This window comes from Mytilus galloprovincialis, chromosome 11 (assembly GCF_965363235.1).
Source record: "Mytilus galloprovincialis chromosome 11, xbMytGall1.hap1.1, whole genome shotgun sequence".
In the NCBI taxonomy this organism is placed as follows: domain Eukaryota; kingdom Metazoa; phylum Mollusca; class Bivalvia; order Mytilida; family Mytilidae; genus Mytilus; species Mytilus galloprovincialis.
The window spans coordinates 47,706,081-47,727,719 of NC_134848.1; the positions used below are offsets into that span (position 1 = coordinate 47,706,081).

General features: G+C 32.0%; 1 protein-coding gene across 1 annotated transcript in view; it reads right to left on the reverse strand.

The window, feature by feature from the left end:
• LOC143050778 (scavenger receptor cysteine-rich type 1 protein M130-like) overlaps positions 1–20,064 on the reverse strand; it is a 34,473-nt gene extending 14,409 nt beyond the window's left edge. Inside the window, exons 1-9 of the mRNA XM_076223895.1 lie at positions 19,965–20,064; positions 18,787–18,925; positions 17,177–17,355; positions 16,352–16,484; positions 12,961–13,145; positions 12,108–12,246; positions 8,509–8,690; positions 6,506–6,676; positions 3,725–3,792 (exon numbers count right to left, since the gene is read on the reverse strand). Coding sequence (XP_076080010.1) covers positions 3,725–3,792; positions 6,506–6,676; positions 8,509–8,690; positions 12,108–12,246; positions 12,961–13,145; positions 16,352–16,484; positions 17,177–17,355; positions 18,787–18,893 — 1,164 coding nt within the window. The 5' untranslated portion in view covers positions 18,894–18,925; positions 19,965–20,064. The remainder of the gene's footprint in view (positions 1–3,724; positions 3,793–6,505; positions 6,677–8,508; positions 8,691–12,107; positions 12,247–12,960; positions 13,146–16,351; positions 16,485–17,176; positions 17,356–18,786; positions 18,926–19,964) is intronic.
• Between the last annotated feature and the right edge of the window lie 1,575 nt (positions 20,065–21,639).

Genomic DNA, 21,639 nt, shown 5'->3' on the forward strand with positions numbered 1-21,639 from the left:
AATAGCTGTCGAATGAATGCAAATAGGACTAATATTGTTTGGCGTGAGATGTGCTTTTGTTTAATTAACTACATCACGAATGCTCAGTCTCAAGCGTTTGAGATTCAAGAAAGGATCAGATTTCAACACTTGATTTTTTTCTTTAAGATTTTCACATTTCCCAAATTATAACAGGACTGCAAAAACAATAAAACATTGACTGGGAAATATTAAACATTAACAAATATACTACAAACATATTTTGTTTGGACATAAATCAGACTAATATTTATTCAAAGTTAATATAAAAAATATCATTCTCTTATTCATACTATTTGGCTAAATAGGAGTTTAATAATAATACATATATCGTCCAAGTGAAATGATAAAAGTGAAAACATGAGACATACAAAAGAGGGACGAAAGATACCAGAGGGACAGTCAAACTCATAAATCGAAAATAAACTGACAACGCCATAGCTAAAAATGAAAAGGACAAACAGACAAACAATAGTACATATGACACAACATAGAAAACTAAAGAATAAACAACACGAACCCCACCAAAACTAGGGGTGATCTAAGGTGCTCCGGAAAGGTAAGCAGATCCTGCTCCACATGTGGCACCCGTCGTGTTGTTTATGAGATGACAAATCCGGTAAATAGTCTAATTCGGTAGGTCACATTCATGAAAGGAAAGGGGATTGTAGTTACGACGTAAGGAACATATCCGATATCATTTGGGAAACGGTTATGCCATAACGGTCAACCAACTCGTCATGGCGGCCGTAAAATTTACGAAGAGATTATTTCAACTTCACCATTTGGAACTCTTGTCTCTTGATTTAATAGCTTCCTTGTGAGCAACAACCTTCTATCAAGAAAATCATGATAGGAAATGCAAGCACGGCAACATCGTATCAGTTGGGAGATATATACACCGTATGCAGGTGCTGCTGGACTGTTGCTACTTAGATATGGAAAGTTCACAATTGGAAAGCTGAAATCATCTCTTTTGTAGTTAAGTTTTGTTTTCAATCGACCCTCATTATCAATTTCTAAATATGAGGCCGACTTAACTGTATCTGTTGTATCCTTCTCCTCCCCTCTGATTGTTGATATGTCAAATGAATGGAAACGTAATTTACACATATGCATGTTACATAAACGGACTTCATCCCCCAGCTATCCACTTTGTCCCGAGTGTATTAACCGAAAAGTCTGGTTAACTATATTACATATGTCGCCTCGAAATTGTTTTAATTAAAAAAAGTTAACACTTATTTAATATTTTGAAAATAATAGTACACAACATATTTCTTTGATATTGAACTTACCTTCACACTTACTTTATACAAAATTTTAAGGTTGACAGAAAATGAGGAAACATATCAACAAAACTTCACAAATGTTTAGTTTTATATCTTATTAATATACAAGGCTTACCATTCATTTCTTTTTCTTTTTACTGAAAAAGGAACATTAAACAGTAAAAGCGTAATATTCATCTTCAACAAATTTATTTTAAATAACCAAACAAACTGATTAACTATGCAAAATATGTGTCTCTTTTTATTTGCTTATAAACCAATGGTCTAATCTATATTAAAAAAAAACGAGAAACGAGAAACACGTATAAATTACATAAACAAACGACAACTACTGTACATCAGATTCCTGACTTAGGACAGGTGCAAACATTTGCAGCGGGATTAAACGTTTTAATGGATCCAAACCTTCTCCCTTTTTCTGAAACAATAGCATAACATCACAACATAGAAAAACACACGATAAAATATCAATTGGACAAAAAGCAAACAAACAAGTCCAAACAAAACCATGGTAAGACACCACTATGAAATATTTAACCCTTCGAAAATATTGATCAATATTCACTTTAGAAAAAAACCGGTTAAAAAAAATTTAAAAAATACAGGTAAATCTTGAAGTTTATACAAATGTAGTAAGAATAAGTGAAAATTTGAAGATATTCCAAATAATCAAAGCTGGTGTATAGACAAGATCCATATAAATATAAAATAACAAAAAAACATTATAAACAGTATCAACAGGTCGAATTAACAAGAAAATACGATTTGAGAGTACTCGCAGTTACTGACAGCTAGTTAAAAGCCATAACCAATTAATAATAAAAAATCATGCATCAGAGACTAAAATCAACTAAAACACATCCAAGGGATTTAGTATTTTAACGTCATTAACAGTCAGAGAAGACATGACTTGTGCAATGCCAAATATAAATGTATCGACAGGTAGTAGGATAGTGAGGAGCGACTTCTATAGAGATAAAAATTAACGTGTCTGTGTCTCTATACATCTCGCCTCAAAAGAAGATACAATTTAGTTATGTTTTAATTTGCTAATGACAAAATCGATATTAGTGCCAATGTAAACTATATTCAGAGATCTAATTACAATGTTGGTACGATAACCCTTACTTATAAGTTAGTTTAAAGGTTCGATGAGTTTACACGGATCACACAGTGATTTCCCCGCTTTAAGTACAATATTACCATAAAATTTAGGATGTGAAATACCATTTTTAATAAGATTTCTACAGGTATAGCCAAATTTACTAATAAAATCTTTGTATCTATGAAAGAATTTAGTAAAAGTTTTACGTAATTTATGGTATCGAAATCCCTGACACAACAATTTCCCAGTGATCCATTGATTACGTTTGTTAAAATCTATGACATCAGAACACACACGGGCAAACCGAACGAGTTGGGATATATAAACACCGTATGATGGAGCCAAAGGCACATCGCCGTCTAAAAAAGGAAAATTAACAATAGAAAATGAAAAATCGTCTCTTTTGTCGTAAATTGTAGTATGAAGTTTCCCGTTTGAAATTGAAATGTCTAAATCTAGAAAAGGACAAATGCTGCTGTTTATGTTAGATTTAGTTAAAGTAAGTTCTTTTGGGTAAATTTCTGAAGTATATTTAGAGAACTCTGGATTATTCAACGAAAAAATATCATCCATATAACGGTAGGTATTTTTGAATGTATCAACCAAATATAACAATGATGGGTCTTTACTGAGTTTGGTCATACACTGAGATTCATAGCAATATAGAAATAAATCTGCTATTAAAGGGGCACAATTGGTGCCCATAGGAATACCTACTACCTGACGATACACTTTATCGCCGAAACGTACAAAAAATGTTATCTAGCAGAAAATCTAAAGCTTCAATCATATCCTCACATTTCCAGTAAGTGTATCTAGCATACTTTCCTTTTTCGTTACAGAAAATGCTTTAAACGAGTTACAGCAAATAAAATTACAATGAGATTTTTCGAAAGACCATTTTATCAAATACAAAAACTTTTTCTTTATAAGATTGTATGGAAGTGTAGTGTACAGAGTAGAAAAATCATAACTGTAAACAGAATATTACTACCAATAAAACAACACTCCAAGTGAAATTAAGGAACTCCTTCCTCTGAAATCAGATATTTTTGCCTGCATTTGTCATTGTGATTTCGTCATTTTAGATTGTATAATGTAAGGGTAAACTGTATTCGATTTTAGCCTGTAAAAGTGATCTTTAGGTAGTCAACTCTTAAATCTTAGTTTAGGCATTTTATTTGATGTAACAATTTTTACATCCAAAAATAATGCTTCAAATAAACTCACAAACTTTCTCAGGATTAAATCTGCGTAATATAAGCAGTGCTATGAAAATGATGACTGCAGTGATAACAATACAACCAACCGCAACACCTCCAACAAAACCAGCAGAAAACGAATTGGATGATTTGTCTATTATTTGTTGTTGAGCACCTGCAAATAATTAAGTCACACTTACTAATGACCACTTTAATACTAAATAAACTTCCTTATACATTGCTGTCATCTCCCCTTTATGAATTATGTATTATGTTTTTTTTCTATTGTGTATGTACATTTTGTATATTTAAATACTTGTAACAAGGACATTTATTCAGACATTTAGTATCAACAGGTAAGCAAATATTTACTCACCATATATTTGAAATACAAATCCTTTTTGGGAAACACAATCTTAAATCCAATTTTTATAAAAGAACTTCATGCTTCCTTTTAGTTTTTCTTTATTGGTCCTTAATGCTCTTCGACTTTGCACTTCATTTGGACTCTTCATCGTTTCGAGCGCCACGGATGAGCCTTTTGTAGACGAAACGCGTGTCGGGCTCAAATATAAAATGTCAACTCTGGTTTCTATGATGAGTTTATTTACATAGTACATAAAACAATTGTAGTATGGAAAGGGCAGTTTATTAAAGGTAACGTTAAATAAGGAAAACATATCAAATGACATGAATATGCATCGTATTACTGTTTTAATGTAAAGAATTTGTTTGAAATGTCATATATTTATGATCATATTATCAAAAATATCACAAATTAATTTAAGTACATGTAAAACGATTTGTTTTTTTTTAAATTACGCTATTAGTAATCTCAATTGAATTGTCTTATATATTTCATGATGGGGGCCTTGTATAGCTGACAAACTGTTAGGGTTTTTCTAATAGTTATCGGCCGTACCGATGCCCATAATGGCTTTCATCATCTATATTTGAACTTTACCTGGACATGTGTCTTGAGAGCAAACTTGAATATCGAAATTAAGTCCGATGCATTCAGATCCACCAAACATTGGATAAGGTCTGTCACATTCCCGAGATCGATTTTGGAATCCGTTCCCACAAGTTGTATTGCAAAAAGCCCACTCTTGCCATTGTCCCCATTGTCCATGAACTGAAAGAAGTGTGAGTATCACCATATATCTACATGCATTATATGAAAATTGCGATCGTCCATCGACCACCACCCTAACTAAATTACACTCTGGTTATATTACAACATACGCCAATTCCCATTTAACCATTTACCCTCGCTCAAATCTTACACAACTATCAATTTCATAATCAACCTTTCATTTCATTTCCAGCATTGAATCATACAAATTCCAATGATACATTTTCTTCACAAGCTGTTATTATCCTGATATTTATGTTTAATTATTATTTATGGTATTTCATTTCTATATAGTTAGTTTATCAGATAATATACTAAGTGTTACTTTTTAAATAAAGAAATTAATGTAGCTAAGCCATGTGGAATTTCTTATAAGCAGGATTTTGATAAAAATGAATGAATTTCATAGTCAACGATATGGTACATGATTAAGTACTGTGGATGCAACAAATTTACTTTCACAGAAAATGTTGTTACAAGGACGACTAATTATCGTTGTTCCATTACAGTTAAGTCCTTTATTGGATGGTTGAGGTGCATTGCATTGCCGAGTTCTATCTTGAATACCACCGTTACAAGTTGCACTGCATGAACTCCAGGAAGACCATTCACTCCAGTCACCATCGACTTGAATTACAAAGCATAAGATACATGTCAACTTTAATTTAATGAAAGAACTTCAAATAGTAATTGAATGACATACGTTTTAAGCGAAATCTTTTCAACTACTCCAACAATTTTGGCCGCTTCAATTTGGTTCTTTTTTAAATGCAAAAAATAAACCAGGCTGTTGTACACCAGAATCGTGTTTTGTATTCAGAACACTTGTCTGTGATGTCAAAATAAAAAAAAGTTAAAAAGCCACATAAGGCATGTGAGGGGGGAGTATAATGAAATATACATATGTTTAATCAAACAATACATATGAGTATTGTCATTCAGCAAGTGACGAAGCCACATCGATAGCTTAAATACGCTTTTATAAAACCCGTGCAAGGAAAATTCCTATACTTGCAGTTAGATACTTTTTTTAATGTCTCACTGTCACCTCTAAATTTAAGATAGATTAACGGTCTAAATCTAAATCGATAAGATATTAAAAGACTCTGACAAAATGCAGTTAATTTCAACATATTTGGAGATTAAAGTAGAAGGCAAATACCACAAAGATTTCCTTATGTTACATAGTATGCAAAATTGTCAGATTTGGCAATGATAATACATTCAGATTTTGAAATCCAAGATATGGGAAACCACCTGATATACATTGGCTAGAGGTATAGGGGGAGGGTTGAGATCCCACAAACATGTTTAACCCCGCCACATTTTTGCGCCTGTCCCAAGTCAGGAGCCTCTGGCCTTTGTTAGTCTTGTATTATCTTAATTTTAGTTTCTTGTGTACAATTTGGAAATTAGTATGGCGTTCATTATCACTGCACAAGTATATATTTGTTTAGGGGCCAGCTGAAGGACGCCTCCGGGTGCGGGAATTTCTCGCTACATTGAAGACCTGTTGGTGACCTTCTGCTGTTGTTTTTTTTCTATGGTCGGGTTGTTGTCTCTTTGGCACATTCCCCATTTCCATTCTCAATTTTATACTGTATAGTAATTTAAAGCTTTGTTACGACGATTTTGATGATGCCTGTCAATTTTAGATATCCTAAGTATATTTCTTCTTCATTAAACGCATTTTCATTTCTCCTTAATAATTTCAAAAACGATACGTAATTGAATAAGACTTAAGAATAGCTACCTGGACATTTCAAAATACTGCAATTCTTTGCTTGATTAGCTATGCCATTACAATCACTGCCTCCTGTAGACGGAATTGGACTATTGCACAATCGCTGTCTATGTTGAGTTGCATGTCCACATGAAGCGCTGCACACACTCCAAACAGACCACTCGCCCCAGTTTCCATTTACTAAAAGAGTTGAATTAATTGTTTACAATAATCAAACTTTAGATAATGTATGATTTATTTATTGTATTCTATGGCGTCGCTATTTCACCTGAACATAATAAAATGAAATACAACTGTTAACCAATAAAATCATTTTCATATTCTAAACAGGATTACAGGTTCCATAAGCCCTACTTAAATTAATTTGTGGTATTCAATTTGTTTAACTTAAATAAGTTAGTTCTCGTTCTTGTCAGAAGATTCATTTAAACTAACCTTCAGTTGTAATTTTTTTTTATAGAACTAAAAACCAGACATGTAAAGGCAACAGTAGTATACCGCTGTTCAAAACTCATAAATCCATGGACAAAAAACAAAATCGAAGTAACAAACTAAAACTGAGGGAAACGCATTAAATACAGGACGAGAACAACATTTAAAATGTAACACACACAGAAACGGACTAAGCATTAGACAAAATCCTATGAGAATAACAAATATAACATCAAAACCATGTGATATGGTACATCAAATCATGTGATATGGTTCACCAAACGCGTGTTTTGTTAACCTATGGCTCATCAGTGATATTTGAAACAAAACAGTACCAATGTTAAATCAAATAATAAAAATTTGAAAAGCATTTATAACCGGGAAATTTTATAAGGTTTGCAAAATATGACCAAAATGATATATATATTGAGTAGAAAAACCCGGTGTTTGGAAAATTTCAACAATTATTAACAGTCAATTTACTAAAAATGCCATATTAATGATATTTATTGGAACACAAAAATACCAACACGACAACCATCAATCAGACATTACCATGACATCATCTTTCAACAGCAAGAGTTGCATGGCTTATATGATAAAAAAAATGAACTAATTCAACATATTTACAGTTTCAAAACATTATTTGCCTCTTACAAAAACTTTCAATTTAAAATCAGTTTGATGAAGAATCTGTAAGAACATGTCAAGGGTGTCCTCTCTCATTGTTTGTCTATGGTTTCTTGTCATGGGCAGTAGTATGTAAACATTAGCCAGGTAGTCGGCTCTTCTGTATTGACAAAGATAATAGAAAAACTCATCATAGATATCAGACTAAAAAATATGTACGCCCGATACGCGTTTCGTTTACAAAAGTGTCAGTAGTAACGCTCGATTCAAAAACGTTTATAGGTCAAATCAAGTACGATGTTGAATAGCATGGAGGACGAAACATTATGTTTTCAAACACAGATAAGATATTCATTCATAGGATGGAAATTTCTTAGTAGTGGTTATAATATACCCTCTGTCAAAACTATCATCTTTAATTTCGTTGTTGAAGTTAATTGTCATACTGATCTGAGAAGGTAAATGGACAATGAAACACAACCTTTTATTATGTTTTTTTTTTTTTTTTTTTTTGTTTTTTTTTTTTGTTGGTGGCATATGATTTCATTACGCAAAACTGTTTATACGTGCTAAAAAGAAAGTTGTATAGTCGCCATCAAGGATACTTTTGTGGATACAATGTCGAAATAAATAATATAAACAGTCAGGAAACATTGATTAACGAATGTTACAAAAACATCCTAAAAATTCAATTTTCAATTGTAAATTAGAAAATAAAATAAAATGTCATAAATGTATTTGGTGTAATTGGTATAAAACATTTAAAGGCTAGACCAAAAAATGAATCCGTAAAACACATCTGAGTATAGGTTGCAATTGATAAATCCAGCTGTTTGCACATAGAAAGCAGTGATTTTGAATTATGCGGAAGCCCCTTAGTGAAGAGAGGGGTAATACCATCCTGTAAAAATAATTCAAAACAAAAAAACTAAAATAAGTACTATACTCACCGATATACTTTCCGAAACATCTAATACCAATATCCTCATTATGATTACAGTCATTAACTCCCCAACTAGATCTTCCACAGTTTTCCAATCGTGTATGACTTGCAGCGCAATTTACCTGATCCATCCAGATTTTAGTATTTGATGAGGCCCCACCGTGTTTATATATCTCTGCGGTATCTGTGCTATACATTTTCATCACCAAAAAGGTAACATAGTTAGTGTGCATGTTTATTTTGGTTGTTAACGAAACCATCATGAAATATGAAAACTTCTATTACTGAATTGCGGCGACGATTTAATATATTGATCAAATGGATGACAACACGAAGGATGGCACATGTGAAGCAGGATCTACTCACCCTTCCAGAGCACTTGAGCTCACCACTAGTTTTTGATGGGTTTCGTGTTGCTTAGTCTTTAGTTTTCTTTGTTGTGCATTGTGTTCTATTTTTGTCTGTTACTCTTTTTTCTTGTTTAGCCATAACGATGTCAGTTTATTTTCGATAAATAACAATAACAATCAAAACCAAGGAGTAAACAAAGAAACGACATTTACATCAACTGTTATAGATAATAAATAAGAAACAACAAGAACCCACTAAAAACCGGGAGTGAAATCAGGTGCTCCGGAAGTTTGACTGTCTCTCTGCTATCTTTCGCCCCTTTTTTATGATACTTGTTATGCTATCTTTTTAATTAGAAATAACTTATTAGAGATACCAGGATTGACATTTTGTACCTGCGCAAGAATGAGTTTTTCGTCTACAAAAGACACATTAGTGAACACATTGTCAGTTTTGTTGTTCCTACCAGTCTGATATATGAAATCTTATATTTTGATGACGATTCCATATTTGAACAAAAGGAAGTACATACTGTTGCACTCTAAATTGATGCATAAAAAGAAACAATACAAATGTGGACAATCTGTTTTTAAGACGACCATAACAGGGAGTCGAAGATACAAAAAAATACAAAAGGAACATTCACTCATAAGTGGATAATAAACTGACAACGCCATAAAAAAAGAAAAAAAAACTACAGTACACAAAGCATAACATAAAAACTACAGACGAAGCTGCAAGAACCCAAACAAAAAAAAGTTATGATTTCATGTACTTTGAAGGACATGCAAACCATGTTTCGACTAGTACACATGTTGTGTTGCTCATGTACTTATACACTTAATGACAAGTCTAATTCGTTAGGTCAAATTTGTGTTGAATGTTAATAACTGTAAACCAATGTTTTTTTTTTATCATGATTATTTGATATAATCTGTGTTATTGCCATTGGTGATCGATAATATCTGATAACCAACAATTTTATTTTTTAAATGTACACTTGCTGAAACTTTTTAAAACAGATAAGAGGTTTTTTTTAAATTAAAAAAACAACATAAACGACTTGAAGAATTTTATATTTATTGAAATAAACAATGTACGTTAGAGATGTTACCAATATCGTTTGCGATTAGTTAAAAGGCAGATAACAGAGAAATGTGTAAAACGATTTAAGTTTTATGCAGACTTTATTAGGTCTTTTCTTTTTTTTGTGGAAAGACCTTGTATTTTTCAGATTTATTGTCTTCTTCCGCCAAAACGAAGAAACTTGTTATGTGGTTTTGCAAGATGTCGCTTAGATATTTTGCATATGCTATCGAATAGTTATTGCGCTATTAAGACTGACCCTGTTTAGTAGAATACTTTTTATTATAAGAGTTATCTCCCTAAACACTTACGAAATTTCAGCATTTGAACGTATTATACATCATTGAAGTTTTATCTATGATTATAACAGAAAGCTAAACTTGCATATTTGAACTATTTCAAAAACCCACCCGACATATTTCAATGCAATTTTTTATACGCATTGTCTCCGATTGATTTTGTAAATACATTGTTTGACGCAATATTTCGTATTAGCACTAAAAGCACATTTGAATTGACCTAGACCATCGCATATTCAGTGTCATCAAGACTTGTTTCTGATAAAGCACTTAACGCTTGACCATCATTGGTTTTCAAAAAAAGCATACACACGAGTATCATCAATTGTTCCTAAAATATTCAACGTAACATTACATCATTTGGTTGCCCAACATTTTTTTTTAGTTTTTATGAATATTCAACAAGATGCAGCAGATATACGTACAATAAATGACGATTTTCTTCGAAATGTATGTTTCAATCGCGTAGTAGAATTTACTATTTGTGGATTTAGATAAATTCTATATATAACTTTTAGACTATTTTCAATCTCGGTCTGTTTCTCATGTTTCTGAAATTTATTCTTACATACTTTTGATTTTTTGACCCTGTATGCTAACATTGCCTATGTAAATTTTAAAATTGTTTGTATGCACATCGAAAGACAAATTTATGTGACGTATAAAATTTTCTGACGTCAGACACTCAAATCAATGAATGTGTTTGTAGATAGATGATTTTGTTTTCTGTTAAATTGTTCCTTTTAAAATTGTTATACGATGATGACTGAAAGTGGAATTAACTATTTGTGGATTTTTATAAATTCTATATATAACTTTTGGACTATTTTCAATCTCGGTTTATTTCTGATATTTATTCTTACATACTTTTGATTTTTTAACCCTATATGCTAACATTGCCTTTGTAAATTTTAAAATTGTTTGCATGCACATTGAACGCCAAATTTATGTGACGTATAAAATTTTCTGACGTCAGACACACAAATCAATGAATGTGTTTGTAGATAGATGTTTTTTTGTGTTCTGTTACATTGTCCCTTTTAAAATTGTAATACGATGATGACTGATGTACCCATATTTTGACTATTTATTTATTGCGTCTGTTTTGTTAACGCATCAATGTAAATATAACGGAATTTGATGAGACTGTCATCAAAGTGAGAGGGTTAGCGCTATAAAACCAGGTTTTATCCACCATTTTCTACATTTGAAAATGCCTGTACATACTGTACCAAGTCAGGAATATGACAGTTCTTGTCCATTTGTTTTTGATGCGTTTTGTTATTTGAAATTGCCATGTGATTATGGACTTTCCAAATTGATTTTCCTCTAAGTTCAGTATTTTTGTGATTTTACGTTTTATGAGATTTAAACGATAATTGTATGAATTCATGAAAATGTAAAGACGCAAGAATTCCCTGGCGACAAGAAATAGGAAAAGACTAATATCTTCGCGTCACAGCTTTGTCTTTGGTAACTCATGATATATAGAGGGTCCTTTCTGATGTGCCTGGTGTGTATATTTACATTCTGGTTTAACGGAGACATCAGATAACTATAATGCCGCACGTTGTACAATGCACTCTGCACAAGAAGAAATCCATGATCGTTTTGTCTGTGGCCTGTTGGAAAGCAACATGTCTGTGAATATCCAACAAGCTTTCATTTCAAAACCAAGCTATGATTTGTGTTCCTTATTCAGGACAATTAGGGGAATAGTTTACCGTTTTCATCAATATTCTCTAGTCTTTAATATGCAAGAAATATTTGCTTAATCTGCCTAAATTTAGGAAAATGCGTATAATATATCATCAACTTTAGCGTAAAAAATATATACTGATTTTTTGGGTTTTTTTGTAAAAGAATGTACCTATATCTCAGCTGTCTACATGCAACTCGTGCGTCCACAATATCAAAATTGTCATCGCATACAGTTCCCCATTGAGCATTATAATACACTTCTAGACGTCCATCTCGAGGTATGTCTCCTTCAACAAGACGTAGATCACCTACGATCAATGCAAAATTGAAAATGACTACCGAATTCGTTAACCCTCTGACGTAGACCTCGTTTTTCGAGATCCATGTTTCTCATTTATTTTGTAGTTTTCAGTATTATTTGTGTATTGTTTGTTGTTGTGTGTTTTATCTCTTCCCATGTTTGTCTTTGGTTTATTGATTGGCCTTCAATCTATTAGCGTTGTATTAAAATTGTAATTTAGTAATTTTGCTTTAAACTTGAGTTTTATTTTATTTCAGGACTTTTTATATAATTTTACAAACTTTATTGGTTCCCAGTTTGAAATTACATTAAGTTGTAATTGAAATGTGTTATAAAAACTTACCTGACATATTTATATCAATGATAATCAGTCCCCTCTTAACTTAATTTGAAGAAAAACACAAATAATTGACAGGTATAATATGGTCTCTCGCGAAGCGTCAACCCATAGAGTTTAGTACATACATCTGGCTTTTAGTTTTCTCGTTTGATTTGTTTTTCAATTCCGAGTATTTTATAGATTGCTATACGGTATGGATCTTACTCAATATTATAGGCTAGACAGTGACATATTGTTGCGTCGTTTGGTCTTTGATGGAGAGTTGTCATTCAAAATCATACTGCATTTTATTTTTTTATATACCATTATTACATTATACGAGAAAAATTGACTTTGTAGACGTGTTTGTGTCTGATCGCTTTTAGAAATCGGTTACAATACCTGTAAATGTTTCATAGCCACCATAACATCTGACACCAACATCTTCGCTGTGTCCACAGTTATGAATCCCCCAACCTAAATGCCTACACATGTCTAGACCAGCTGCTGTTTTTGTGCAGTTAACTTCATCCAACCATATCATTCCTTTACCATTACCGGCTGTATAAAACGCAGCATTCGTACTTCTAATGTTTTAAAAAACGCATTTATACTTTTAAGGTCTTTCAACAACAATGTTCAATTAAAATGTATTACAAGAAAACTAATCACTTTTTACAGATACATGGTCGTCTACTTCGAAATAATAATAACTAAATGTTTGAAATTTCAATCGACAATACCAAAGATAAGAAGTTACAAAAAAGCAGTAGAACATAGATGGAAAACGTGTTTAACCATTAAATGCATACTCATTATCAATGAATATCTGTGGTTATTGCAGGTTTATCATATATGCATACCACAAAAATACAATAGCGGCATTCAAATTTGACATGTAGTATCAGAGAGTGCCATGGTCAATTTTTATGGAGCATGATAAACAGTGAATGAACATTATTTACATTTTTTACGTCCGATGAAAAATTTTGAATACTCTTAACATGAGCGGTAAGAACAAAACATTTGAAATCGAGGGATGTATAGATAAGTAGCAACGTAATACGATCATTCGATAAACAATTGTACTGCCTATGTGTAGTATATTGAGGGCATACACTACAGCACCAGGGTTATGTAATAACACACATATGTGGAATGCGTTGTTCTTGCACAATAAAGATGATTAATAAAGCAGTATTGTTATCATAACAAGAAAACTCGACGATTCATTTTTTAAGAATAAAGTCTTTAGCTCCCTCCCCTCTTGCCTTACAACTTATCTCAGCTATTATCTCATATTATATCGGAAGTAGAAAAGTAGAAGAGACATGGTATTATCGCATTCAGACATCTTTCTACCAGAGAAAAGGGAAGTGGTAGTTAAAGCTTGTAAACATAGAAACACCTTATAAACTAGAGGCTCTTAAGAGCCTGTGTCGCTCACCTTGGTCTATGTGCATACATGTATTTTACAAACAAAGGACACAGATGAATTTATGACAAAACTGTGTTTTGGTGATGGTGATGTATTTGTAGATCTTACTTTACTGAACATTCTTGCCACTTACAAATTTCTCTATCTATAATAAACTTGGCCCGTTTCCAAATTAATGAAAATTGTTAAAAATTGACTATAAATGGCAATAATCCCTTGAGGGGTCAACTGACCATTTTGGCCATGTTAACTTATTTGTAGATCTTACTTTGCTAAACATTATTGCTGTTTACAGTTTATCTCTATCTATACTACACAGCTGCTTTTGCATAGTGACTATTTATGTACAACAAATCTGTAGTACTGGAAATTTACTTTTACTATTCAGTATTAATGTGTTACTTACGAATTACTGTAATATTTAAGTACCTACATTTTAAAGTACTTGATTTGTACTTGAAGCTTAAGTACTACAGATTTTTGGTAGCACGGTTACATTTTCAGAATTTTGAACGTTTGTCTTTTTCAAATCTCATGACGTTATGATGTTCAAACATGGAATACTGATCATTGTTGGTATCATTTTTGTACTAATATTTTAAGTACAAATCAAGTACTGGAAAATACAAGTACCTAAATATTACAATAATTTTATAGTAAAGGAATATTACTAAATATTACAAGTAAATTTCAAGTACTACAGACTTTAAGTACAAAAATAGTACCTGTGCAAAAGTAACTGTGTAATATTCAAGATAATAACCAAAAACAGCAACATTTCTTTAAAAAAAACAATTGTGGGGCAGCAACCCAACAACCCATTGTCCAAGTCATCTGAAAATTTCAGAGCAGATAAATATTGACTAGATAAACAATTTAACCCCTTTCAGATTTGCTCTAAATGCTTTGGTTACAGAGTTGTTAGTTGTTAGCCAAAATATACATTTTACCCATATGTTCTATTTTTAGCCATGGCGGCTATCTTGGTTGGTTAGCCGGGTCACCGGACACATATTTTAAGCAAGATACTTCAATAATGATTGTGGCCAAGTTTGGTTAAATTTGGCCCAGTTTTGTCAGAGGAGAAGATTTTTGTATAAGATTAAAAAATTTACGAAAAATTGGTAAAGAATGATTATAAAGGGCAATAACTCCTTAAGGGGTCAACTGATCATTTTGGTTAAAATTACCACTTCATGTACAGCAACCCAACAACGGGTTGTGCGATTCATCTGAAAATTTCAAGGCAGATAAATTTTGACCTGATGAATAATTAACCCTTGGTCAGATTTGCTCTAAATGCTTTGGTTTCAGAGTTATAAGCCAAAATCTACCTTTTACCCCAATGTTCTATTTTTAGCTATGGCGGCCATCTTGGTTTGGTTGACTGAATCACCAGACACATTATTAAAACTAAATACTCAAATGATTATTGTGGCCAAGTTTGGTTAAATTTGGCCCAGTAGTTTCAGAGGAGAAGATTTATTTTTGTAAAAGTTAACGACGACGGACGCTGACGCAAGACGACGACGGACGACTGACGACGACGGACGCCAAGTGATGAGAAAAGCTCGCTTGGCCCTTTGTGCCAGGTGAGTTAAAAAGAAGAAAAATAATTATTTTTGTTAGAAAATTGAACTATTTTATTGGACGAAATCTTGAGATAATCAAGATATAATTTTAGCTCATGTGGTCCATAAAATCTTAAAAAATAATCATGTAGTTATATTTTTCCTATTGGGATAGTGCATACGAAAGTTAGACAAAACTATCAGAAAATATCACTAATACTTCTCTCCTGTATAATACGCCTTAAGATTTATACGAAGTTTGATTGTCTCCTATATTCGTTTTTAAATTCAATGCTGATGCAATTCAAACATCAGTTTACTACTTTTAGATTAGACTAAGACAATAGTTTATTGTATAAAGACAGGTTTATTGTTTACGGGGACCTCTCATACTTTTTTGATATTCTGATAGTCCGATTTCTCTCTTGTCGACGGTTCTACAACATCGCTACGCTTACAAGCTTGAACTGTGGAAAATCAAATGCAAGAAGGACATGCATGATGCAAAGGAATATTCGACCATTTATTTATAAAACTTTGTTCAACTGCATGTTTGAACTATATTTGCTGGGTTATTCTATCTTTTACAATGAGTTAATTAGGTAAACGCTTGTATATGTATGTCATAAATGAGTCATGTTATATTATGATATAATTATTAGGCATCTTAAAAGTTCAACAAAAGGCAAATATGAGCGAGTGATTTTCACATACCTCCTTACTCCATGAAAATGACTTATTCAAGCAGAAATTATTATATTTTCCTGTTTTATAAACACGTTACCTTAACCCTAATTGCCTGCATGCAACTACTGCATTGTATATAGTAAAATGGTCATCGCAAATGGTTCCCCAGGAATTTATGTGGTATATTTCCAATCTACCACTGTCAGCTCCACCAATTATTCGGAGATCACCTTTTATATGAAACATACACAAACATAATGATTAATTAGGGCAAGAAACTATTTTTTGCATTTTAGTTCTGTGATGGGTGATTTGTCTTACTCTTCATGGACTTTTTATTCTTAAATTGCCTGTCTTGTTGCAATTGTTTTTTTTTTTTTTTTCGTTAAGAATTATATAATAATGCCATAATGTAGTAAAGTCTTTTAAATCAAATTTCCGTTGAGAATTTACCATGTTTACTGATTTTGTCGATTTTTCAAAACAGTATCACTGTTAGTGACCCTCTGCTGCTGTCTGTTCTATGGTCGGGTTGGTGTCTCTTTGACACATTCCCCATTTCAATTCTCAATTTTATATTTAAAAATATTTTCACTAAGTTCATACTATTTTTTTAAAAACAAAATAAATGATAACATCGAACTTCAAAGTAAGGTCAACACGGGTACTCAATACAACTGACAACATCAAACTAACGAAACGATGTTAAATAATGTTTTTTTTTTCCTTAGGACATAGAAGAAAGTTGTTGCCTGCACCTGGTTTAACTTAATAAGTAGTTTAATTTGAAAACAATGAGATTGCATTGTAATGAGTTTGTATTACATCAGTTACAAAAGAAACATGGAAACAATAAATTAGAAGTATTATTATATTTGTGTAAAATATGCAAGGTTTAAAAAGATAATAAATGCATGATTACCATCAGATGCGTCGAAACACCAGACTCCAACATCGGCATTGTGATTACAATTATGGTTATCCCAACCGGAATGTCCACATCTACTTAATTCTGTTTCAGTTCCACTGCAGGCTAATCCATCAAGCCAAATTTGTCCTATCCCGTCAGCAGATGTATAAAACTGAACATTTGTCCAGGAACTATAAATAAAGGCAAACGCTACCGCTGTTTACTACATGTATTAGTCATAAATAGATTTAGCCAGAAAAAATATGGGAACTGCAACAAACACAAACGACATAATATATAGAAGCGAACTATTTTGATAGCAACGATACTGCAATATTCCTGACTTGGTACAGTTTTTAATTATCGATATCAAAATATCTGACTTTTATGGCAATATTCAAAATATCGCTAAAAAAGCAATACTACTTCACATAATATACAATACAAACAAACGCAAGAACTCTCAGCTCAGATATATAAATAGTAAATATAGTAAGTGCATTAAACATTTTAACCTCAGAATAACACCAACCTCCAATGAATTTACGACAGCTAAGAGGAAGCCACAAACGAAGTAAATATTGTGTGTCACAAAAGTGACATCGTTTTATGCCGTTTATTTAATTTATAAAGCATATAGTACATACAAGTATATTTTGTTCAAGTTCTCTTAAAGGTACACTAGCTGTCAATTTCATGTTTACCGATTTGACTTTAATTCTTATATTTGATTTATAACAATTAAACATATTTATCCAAATTACTATGTTTTTAGTTGTTTTAGCTACTTAATCTTCGATTTACTTTTTTTGTAGACTGTTGTTTGACTGTTTGTCTGTAGCTATACATTATGTTTAGTGCAATACGTGTTGTGTAATTTTCGACTTTAATGTTTAAATGTCCCTTTGATATCATTCGTCTAATTTTTAGACAATATGTTTATTCAGCTGCATAGGGTTGATCGTTGTACTCATGTTGTATTGCATTGACGATCGTTAGAGTGTAATAATACAGACACATTCGATACTTGATGTGTTTTAGGGTACTTAGATAACAACTATTTTCCATTAGTATGTATAATGTGATTAGTTTCTATTTTAACTTTTGTTGACTCCTGTTTTAATGTCCTTCCGAATTGGTATAGCTGGTTATTTATTTTTTGTTTTCTTGATATTTTATAGCCTCTGAATGAACATTTTGAGATTATTATCTGTGTTTTTTATATTTCGGTTGTTTTGTTCCTCTTTACTAGAATCCTTGGTTGATAATATTCGAATATGGTTTTTGTTTTACTCTGATGGATTTACACCTAAACTTCTTTTAAACATATTTTGCTTGTAACCAGGGAATCATGGCGTATATGTTAGTTACATTTGATGCATTTTTGTTTAGGTTTATGTATAACTATGATTCGTGTCAGACAAGTTCGATGTCGTTTAATATATCGCTATTTCATCACCCATAGTCTTAGTTAAGCGTTTTTAATAAACATTGTTCTAAAGAAGAAAACAAACTACATGGGGTGGTCCTCTGAAATTTAAAATACCGCTGTGATCCAGGGCACAGGATAATTGTGGACATATACTGTCGATGTATGAAAATAGTCAAAACTAAGCTTATACCTTGACCCTAACTGTCTGCATACAACAACAGCATCGCTATAACCAAACCCGTTATCACAAACAGTTCCCCATATTCCAGAATGAAAAATTTCAATTCGTCCCTGCATCTGACATGCACCTCCAACAAGACGTAGTTCTCCTGCATAGAAAAATGATTTAGTTTATAATTAAAATACCTTTTTGAAATTTCACCAGACTAAAGCGTTTTTTTCTGGATTTATCCTCATTCAGGATTTTCAAAGCACAAAAAATGTGACATCGAGGAATGTATGAATACTAAACCCTGTAAAGATCTATGTGACCAAATGGTATACAACAATGATAGCAATTTTTTTTTAATGACTAAATGTTGCCTTTGGGAGCTCAAACCTTTTTTTTAACATTTTGGGTCAATATCAACATGCTTGAAACATTAGCCACTACACGTTAGACAGCCGACAATCAAGCTGTCTCAGAATATCTAGATTGATCAACGAATGATTTAGATAAGGGAAGTGAAGTAAGTGAGTAACATGTTTTGAATCTGACATTTTGAATAGTATACCGGTGCTTTTCTTCATTCTTTGAAGACATTACATTTTATTTTTCGTATCGTTGTTTTATTATGTCATTTTGTCAAACCAATCCTTTTATTGCTGATTATAACGTCTAATAATTGCTAATGGTTGACGGTAACTTATATTTGGTCATCGTAAAATCAGCGATGTGCTATTTTGTCATTGGTAATCATATTCCTGTCTTGTTTTCAAGTATATTTGTATGGCAGTTGCCATGCCCTTTGAATACACTGATTATTGAAATCGAAATTCCAACATACACGTCAATAAAACTTTCATGAGTGGTGTGATTACTTCCGAATAGGGTGTACAATCTGTTAATAAAATGCAACCAGAATGCTTGAGTTCACTCCGGTGTTTGATTGGGTTCGAGATGGCCAGTCTTTAGTTGTCTACGTTTAGTTCAATAGACTGTTGTCTATTTTTTTTTACGTTTCCAGTTTCACCATAATTTTATTAGTGAGTCTTCCATTTTTATGAGAATAAATTTTACAGTGGTATTTTCCTGTTCTATCATACGTCTGTATAATTTTTCTTCAAAACATGACATAAAATTGTGATTCGATTTAGCGTTACATTAGTATTCAAACTTTAGTTTTCATAAACTTAAACTGAACAAACCTTCCTTCTGGGAAACTACAAATTTAAAAATAAAGTATAAAACCACGTTAATACTCTTTATCCATGTGACTGCATGCTGATGAAACACTCTGTCTAGATCCATTTTCTGAATATGAGTAAAAAAAATGTTATAATTCTTCCATGCTATCCCTAAATCATTGATTTATGACAGTGTTTTGCAACTTATACTACATTATTGAAATGATTGAGTTTTTTCAATTAAGAAATTTTGACAGTTTATTTTTTCCCACTGCCATTGGCTTTTGCATTGTTAATGACGGTTCTTTTACAAAGGCTGTTGATGTACCACGGGAGAATTTATGTTGATTGAAAACATAATATTTATCTTCATCATGATCAAAACCAATGTTGCATCTAGTATTTGATTACTTTTTCAGTGTAACGCTTGTTCTAGTTTTGTGTTTTTGTATGTATTATCGATCAATACTGCGCAGTTAATTTCATTGTTATCGTCTGTTTTTTGTAAGACTCATTCTTTGCATCTGCTGTTATTACGTTGATTAAGAAAGGAGCAAGTGGTTGGCCAGTGTTCAAATTATGTTTACCTTGACCATGAATGGGCATCTGTCTATCAGGTCTATAAGGACATAAGCCTCTAGATTAATTATTTTGTTAGTAGGACGGCTGCTGGCTGTCTTGTTTGCTACATCTTATTTATCTCTCTACCTGAACCACATAAACACATGTATTTCTAAGTTGATATTAAGGAGTGTACATTCATTTCAGGTTTATAATTTATCGCAAATCTATAATCGCTTATTTATTTATTAGTTTGTCAAATGGTTTGCTAATTTTATGGTTCAAAAATATATATCAGCTATTGGTTAGAACAACACATAACAAAAGTGGTTCTGCTTATTACTTTGATTGAATGAAATCTGTGAAATCATAACTTTATACTTGTAAATGTTTTCCTTTTCGGAAACTTTACTTAATTTGAGTTTTACTATGTCTGCTGCTGAGTGTTTCACTGAGATTTTCAATTTTTAAAAAGCTGAAAAAAAACAGTACAGTACGATACCCTTATGTACACATGTTCTCTGATAATGATTACAATAAAGACATCTAACAAACACATTTTAGTCTCAATGTTTTATGATTTATAAGCTAAGTGGTGTTTAATCTTTTTTCAAATAAAAAAAAAATATTAACGTAAGAAGGTTATTCAAATAAAATATTTCCATGATACATTCCAGAATCTGTATATAGATCGATTTAGTAACGGATAAAATATAGAATATATGTTCATCACTGTTACAAATTGTGACAGCGGCATAATTATTCTAGGTCCTATGGAAAAATTAGACTTTACTGATGATCCAGGTGAATTGAGTAGCAAAGCTTATATCAAATACTGAATAGAAAAATATCAATTATTGTTTATATTTAAGTAGGAGTGTGCTTAATTTGAAAAGTTTATTTACGCAATCACACGGATGACACTGATATGATTTTTATGTAAATGTGTGTTGAAAAATTCAAACAAAACAATACCAAAGTGTACACGGTGTATGTCGTTGGGGATATATTTAGACTTCGAAATGCATTTAAATGCTTTAAATAGATTTTATTCATAAATGTATAACATGTGTAAACTGGTTTAATTTCTGTGTCATGTTTGGTGTTGTGTGGAGAGTTGTCTCACTGGTAATCA